General features: G+C 47.1%; 1 protein-coding gene across 1 annotated transcript; it reads right to left on the minus strand.

Annotated features, from left to right (window-relative positions):
• Window positions 1-1,730: 1,730 nt before the first annotated feature.
• On the minus strand, window positions 1,731-5,595 carry LOC149357699 (uncharacterized). The gene is made up of 2 exons (XM_089584849.1): window positions 4,339-5,595; window positions 1,731-1,839 (listed from the first exon to the last, which is right to left on the minus strand). Exon 1 carries the CDS (start codon window positions 5,545-5,547, stop codon window positions 4,372-4,374), a length of 1,176 nt encoding a protein of 391 aa, XP_089440975.1. The 5' UTR covers window positions 5,548-5,595; the 3' UTR covers window positions 1,731-1,839; window positions 4,339-4,371.
• Window positions 5,596-6,557: the final 962 nt, after the last annotated feature.

Raw genomic sequence — 6,557 nt, forward strand, 5'->3', positions numbered from 1 at the left:
AAACTGGCGCTAAGGTGTCTTTTTAAATATTTCAATGTCAAATTATTGTCTTTTCACCCTTGTGTCAATAGGTATTCTATTCTGTTTTACATCGCCCACGAGCAATTCATATTAGTTAGAGATGTTTATGGTAGCTGTTTAATTGGCTCGCCTTACATGCTTATTGTCATGTGTTCTTGGAAATGTCACTGTACCTGGCAACCTTGGCATGTGTACATATGTAAATAAAATTTTTTCTAAACAACATGTATTTTGCGATATGCTAAAAAAAAATAAGGTGTTGGTGTTTCTGGGCGGCCACCCGCTTTGCATGCATTTGTTGAGCCCCCAGTCATGAGTTTGTATGCAACGTTTTGTTTGTTTGCCCTGTTAAATAAAGTAAATTTAATTGGCAAATTGGTTTTGGAGGAAAGGAAATGGCGCAGTATCTGTCACATCTCGGCGGACACCTGAAAAGCGCCGTATAATTTCGACCACCTGGGGATCTTTAACGTGCACTGAGAGAGAGAGAGAAAAAAAACTTTATTTACACAGGAATTCGGGGCACACCCCAGGGTCCCCGCACGACCCCACTGCACTCATGTGTTTATGTTCCGGTTGAGACGAAACGCAAGAGGCGCTCGTGTGCTGTGCGATGTCAGTGCACGTTACCCACTCACATCGCACAGCACACGGGCGCCTCTTGCGTTTCGCCTCAACCGAAACGTGGCCGCCGCTGTCGGGTTCGAACCCGGGTACTCCAGCTCGGTAGTCGAGCGCCTTACCACTGAGCTACCTTTGTGTTTTTTTTTTGTCTTTATTGCCTGTTTTGACAGATTACAACAGATCATAAACAGATGTTCTGCGCTGCACACTCAAACAACAAGAACGGACATGTGTTTCACTCGCGTGAGAAAATCAAAACTGTCTCAGGGAACACAACTCTCCCATCAACTCGATAACTTCATCTCCAAAACATAGCTCTTTATACACTTCACGTAGCTTAAATATGTTTTCTTTGAAGTAATCGCGGACAGAACGCGCATCTTCATCACAGTGTCGTACAGCCATCCTGCTTCGCCAAATACTGTGCAGGCCAAGCAGGAAAATTACATCATATTTATAAAGATCCGGCTCTATGTCCAGGAATCGTATCCCATACGGCGTTAGGGGTAAGTCTTTCTTTATTGTACGCTGGAGCACGTCCCAAAAGAGCAGCGCATCCCAGCAATCAATAAAAACGTGTTCTATTGACTCTGGTTTGCGACACAACAAGCAGTCAGCACCCCATGGTAGAAACAATCCCTTTTCCTCCATCCATGTTTTAACCAGCAACGTCCCAGTGTGTAACTTGAAGAAGAACGTCTTCACACCCGCTGGCACCAACATTTTTCGTACTCTTTTTAAAACATTTCCTGCTTGGCCTCCACTATACATAGATCGATAGATTGGCTCCGGGAAGACAGAGTCGAGCAAATCTTTTAACAATTTCTTACGCGTGACATTAGAAAGATATTCCAAACTGAAGCGCGCATTCAGAAACCGGAAAGCAAAGACCACTTCTTTCAAAAACCTACTTGCACTGTATCTCATCCCGTCCACACTGGAAATAACATAGTTTGGCAAAGCCGAAGAAAGCCTCACTTGAATAAATGTCCGCAGGAAAGGGTCGCGTTGATCTCGAAGAAACAGAAATCTTGACACCACCTGCCTCAGGTACAAGTGTGGCAAGGAAAGACCCCCTTTTCTCAAACGCAGAAATAAATTATCACGTTTAGTCCTCTCCCATGAGGACTGCCAAACAAAAACTGCGAAGAGACGATGAAACTTTTGAATGCTAAGTCGAGAGCATGAAAGGACCTGCAACAAATAGCACACTTTTGAAACCAGATATACATTGCATATGTTTGCGCGCGTGAATACAGACAGTTCCTTCCCCGACCATTTCTGTGCACGTGTGGAGAGTTCTTGAATTTTCTCCTTCCAAAAGTCATCGTTATCTCGATACTTGTCAAGAGGTACACCTAGGTATTTGGAAGGAACATGTGACCATTTTACACTTGCATGAAACAAAGGCGCTGATGCCCAATTCCCATGCCAAAGGCCCGCACACTTGTCCAGGTTAACAACGCTATTGGTTACATCACAAAATCTACGAACAACCGACATCGCATGTTCTATGCTGCTGTGGTCACTACAGAAAACTGCCACATCATCGGCATAAGCCAATACTTTAATTTCACATGCTTCCAGTTCGAAACCACGAATACAGCTGTTATTTATTACATTTCGGCAAAGTGGCTCCAGGTACAGAGCGAAAAGTAGCGGTGACATTGGGCAGCCTTGCCGCACGGATGCTCTAACGGCAATTCTGTCTGTGAGCTCTCGGTTAACAACCAGATTCGTGGTACAGTTGCTATAGGCCATTTTAACCCCTTTTAAAATAACTTCTCCAACACAGACATGTTCAAGGATTTTAAAAAGAATGTCATGACATACACGGTCAAATGCCTTCTCTAAATCAATTTGCAACATTGCGACTCGCCTAAAGTCAGCGTCACAGCATTCCAGTATACTCCGAGTGACATGAACATTCGTGAAGATGGTCCGCCCTTGAATTCCACATGTCTGGTGGGGGCCAACCAAGATGTCCATAACTGATTGTAAACGTTTGGCTAATACTTTCATAAAAATTTTATAATCAACATTAGTAAGCGTTATCGGCCGATAACCTGTAACTTGCTTAAGCTGAGCAGGATTGTCAGTTTTCGGTATAAGTACTGTATGTGCACGAGAAAACGACGGTGGTAAAATACCAGTTCTATATGACTCTTCATAAACGCGTTGCAAAATGAGAGCAGTTTCACGTTTGAACGCCTTATAAAATTCTGCTGTTATCCCGTCAGTACCTGGCGATTTCCCCAAGTGAAGCTCATCAATAGCGCATTCCAATTCCGCTGTTGATAAGTCGGCAGACAGGATGTCAGTGTCTTCACTGGTCAGTCGGGGTAATAGACTTAAAAATTCATCCTGAAAGGCCTGTACATCTGCCGATTTGGAAGCGAACAAATCACGGTAATGCTCACTGAAAGCCTCCCTTATCGCCTTGGGATTGTCTGTCAGAATGCCTTTGTTTTCAATTTCTACGATATCTTTTCTTCTAGCGTATCTTTTTTCTGTCGTCAAATTTCGCCTACTGGGCATATCATCTGCCAGCAAGCGATCTGCTCGTGCACGAATTGCAGCTCCCTGAAACAATGTCGCATCGATAACCTCAAGCTTTGCTTTAACTTCGCTGATAAGGTCACTGTATAGTCCTGGAGCTCTATTTTCCTCTGTAATTAATTCTTTCAACATCTGTTTTAGGTTCTTCTGTTTCGCTTTCTCAGCGTGCTTGATTTCTACGGACCTTTCAATAGCCCTCATTTTGACATCAATTTTGAATTCCTCCCACTTTTCTGCCCAACTTTTTCCATAATTCAACCGAACTTCTTCTAACACGTTCTTTGTTTCTAAAACAAACGAATCGTCCTTTAGTAACTTTGCATTCAGTTTCCACAAGTCCCAGCTGAATTTCGCTTGAGGTGTCACATTCCTGCCAATGGTGAATATGACACAACAGTGATCGCTAAACGTAACCGGTTCGACGATGTAGTTATCGCAAATTGCCGCCAGGTCAAGGGAAACGTAAGCTCTATCTAGCCTAGCATGACTACACCCTTGAAAATGTGTATAATGACGCCTCATTCCGCCCTTTGCAAACTGGGCTACGTCTTGAAGTGAATACTTTTCAATGTTTTCTTTCAAGAAAACAGCACTTTCGCTTTCGGTGACTGTTGAGCCTGATCGGTCATCTGCACTGAGAACACAATTGAAATCCCCTAAAAGAATGACAAGTCTATTGCATTCCAGATACGCACATAGTTCCTGGAAAAACAAAAGTCGTTCACGGGGTTTCGTAGGAGCATACACACAGATAACTCTCAAATATTCCTCCCCGTACAACAGATCACAGAGCACAAACCTTCCCCTCGTGCAATACACCACTGCTTGTTCCTCGATATTAAGACTGTTCTTAATTAACAGAACACAGCCCGCTGATGTCCCCACTGCATGACTAGCACGCACGTTATATCGCGGCTTGAACTGCGCAACCATAGCGTCTGTCGCGCTCGCACTCTCTACCTTTGTTTCTTGTACTGCAAGAATGTCCAGGTCTTTCTCATAGAGCAGGCGCCTTAGCTGACATTGTTTACGTCTAGCTGCTAGTCCACGCACGTTTAACGTGCCGCATTTTAAATTTGACGGAAGACAAGCCATGCTGAAAATCCTGAGCACTAAAAGGTACAAGTCCCTTACCAGGCGTACGCCTTACCCTCCGAGAAGGGGCGATTAATCAGCGCTCCTTGCGCTGCGCACGGGAGACGCGGACGATGAACGACACTCAGGCACATACTTCCCCTTGGCCCCGGTGGGTCTGAGCCACTGGCGCTCAAGGCGTTGCGACCTGACCTCGGTGGAAGGTTGTGAAGGGGACGGCAACACCGTCTTGGCACGCTTAGCCGGACCGAAGGTGTCATGTGATGCCCTTTCATCCTCGACTGGCTCCGCTTCGGCGTTCATGGCAGACGCCTGGTCACTCATCGGCGGCGTTTCAGTCGCGTTGCTCAAAGCTCGTTGTTCGTTCGGCGTCTTGCTCGAAGTTTCCATGTTTCCGTTGGAGACGCTTCCCTGTTCCCCAGACGCACTCTTCTTTGGACGGTCATCACGGGCCGCCGTTTCAGCTTCCTCAACGTCCATGATATCCTCTTTATCATCACAGTCCTCTGAGGCCGCCCCTAGCACATTGGCGTACGTACGTATGCAGTCCTCACGGACATGACCAAAGGCTCGGCACTTAGTGCAGCGAGGCGTCTGGCAGTCGCGGCGGATATGCCCGCGTCTGCGACATCGGAGACAAACAGGCGCCCTACCGGGCACAACCACAAGGACGGAGCCCCCGTAGAATTTGAAAAGATGCGGTAGCTCCTCCGCCGTGACTCCCTCTTTAAGCACCATTCGAGCGACACGTGTTGTCGACTCCGCCGATTCAAATCCTGGAACACTCCATTCCTCATGCTGAATTTCCATCACTTCCCCAAACTCGCTCAGGGCCTTCCGTAGGGTCTCACTGGGTATGTGAAATGGCACCCAGTGAATCTTCACCTTGATCTCCTTTCGACAGGGATCAATAATGGCACAGTAACCGCCTTTCACACTCAGGCCCCCGGCCGCAAGTACAGTGTCCTTCGCCTTCTGGGTGCGGAACCTCACGAGCCAGAGGTGGCTCATCTGGTAAGCGCCAATGCCGCTGACATCCCTAAGGACGCCGGCATCTTCTAATGGTTGACGAAAGTCCTCTATTCGATACGGACGCTTCGAGGTATCACCGTGCAAGAAAACACACAAACGCATACCTTCGTCAGCCGGCAGTGACGGTAGCAGAAAGCGATAACCAGGAGGTGGTCCAGACACCGATTCATCCCGACCAACAAAGGCCGTTGCGACACCTCGCCCGGAGCGAGCCATTTCTGCGTCCGTCTAGCAGGGCAGCCAGAAGCAGAATCCCCCTGCCATGCCAGCTCGACGGCTCGGAATGAACCCTGAGCTACCTTTGTGTGTTTTAGAGCGCAGCTCTTTGGCGCCCATTTCTGCGTTTCGCGGTGTCGCAGTCGCCGTGGTCCGTTGTAACCAGCAGTGGACACCTTAGTCGCGCTTTAAGCTGCGAAACCAATGGAGCGGGAGCTTGGAAAGCAGAGGGCAAAATGGGTAAATTGGTTTTAAGGCGAAAGCCTTTAATGGCTCATACTTTCGTGACCAAGACGTGTTAGCAAATTTGTCTGCGTTTCAGATTGGTCGAAATGGTCGTGACGTCACTGCGCGCGAATTTTGACGGGTGTCCACCGAAATATGTGAGGCAGTTACTGCGCAATTTCCTTTCCTCAAATACAATTTTCGATTGGTTTCCATCGAGATACGTGAGACAGTTGTTGCGTAATTTCCTTTTATTCAAATACATTTTCATTTTCTTCATTACTGCCCCTCTTTCTCTTTCTTCTTTCACTCCGACTTCCTCCCTTCCTGTACGGTGCGGTTCAGCTGTCCACCGAGATGACAGAGAATTACTGCGCCATTTCCTTTCCTCAAAAAGCGTTGCGTTCAAAGGGCAATGCATCGCCCCGAACGGGTGGTGGCGTTCCATGGACTCCCTGGCAGTGCTACAACACGCTGTCGCGTTCTACTCCTAAAGGCAAAGATTAAGCGTCAGTAATTTGCAGTTAATTAATGCACTAACAGAATGTGAAGTGAACAATCGCGTAGCAGAATGCAGCACTCAGGCTTTCGTCTTTCACCACTTTAGCCGCTAAAGTTCCTCGTAATTTTTTTGAGTTAAATTAGGATATGGCGCACTATCTGTCTCACACATCTCGGTGGACATGTGAACCAGAGGGAAGGCGCACAACTGCCCTCTTGGAACAGTGGACACGTCAATCAGGATTTATGCTACGTGGCGGTAGTGACAGATGTGCGCTGCATAC

Source organism: Amblyomma mixtum, chromosome 3 (genome assembly GCF_055824585.1).
Source record: "Amblyomma mixtum isolate Tamu chromosome 3, ASM5582458v1, whole genome shotgun sequence".
In the NCBI taxonomy this organism is placed as follows: domain Eukaryota; kingdom Metazoa; phylum Arthropoda; class Arachnida; order Ixodida; family Ixodidae; genus Amblyomma; species Amblyomma mixtum.

What these genes read in the sequence shown, in the direction of transcription:
- LOC149357699 (XM_089584849.1), bottom strand. Translation starts at nt 5,547, where the DNA reads ATGGCTCGCTCCGGGCGAGGTGTCGCAACGGCCTTTGTTGGTCGGGAT.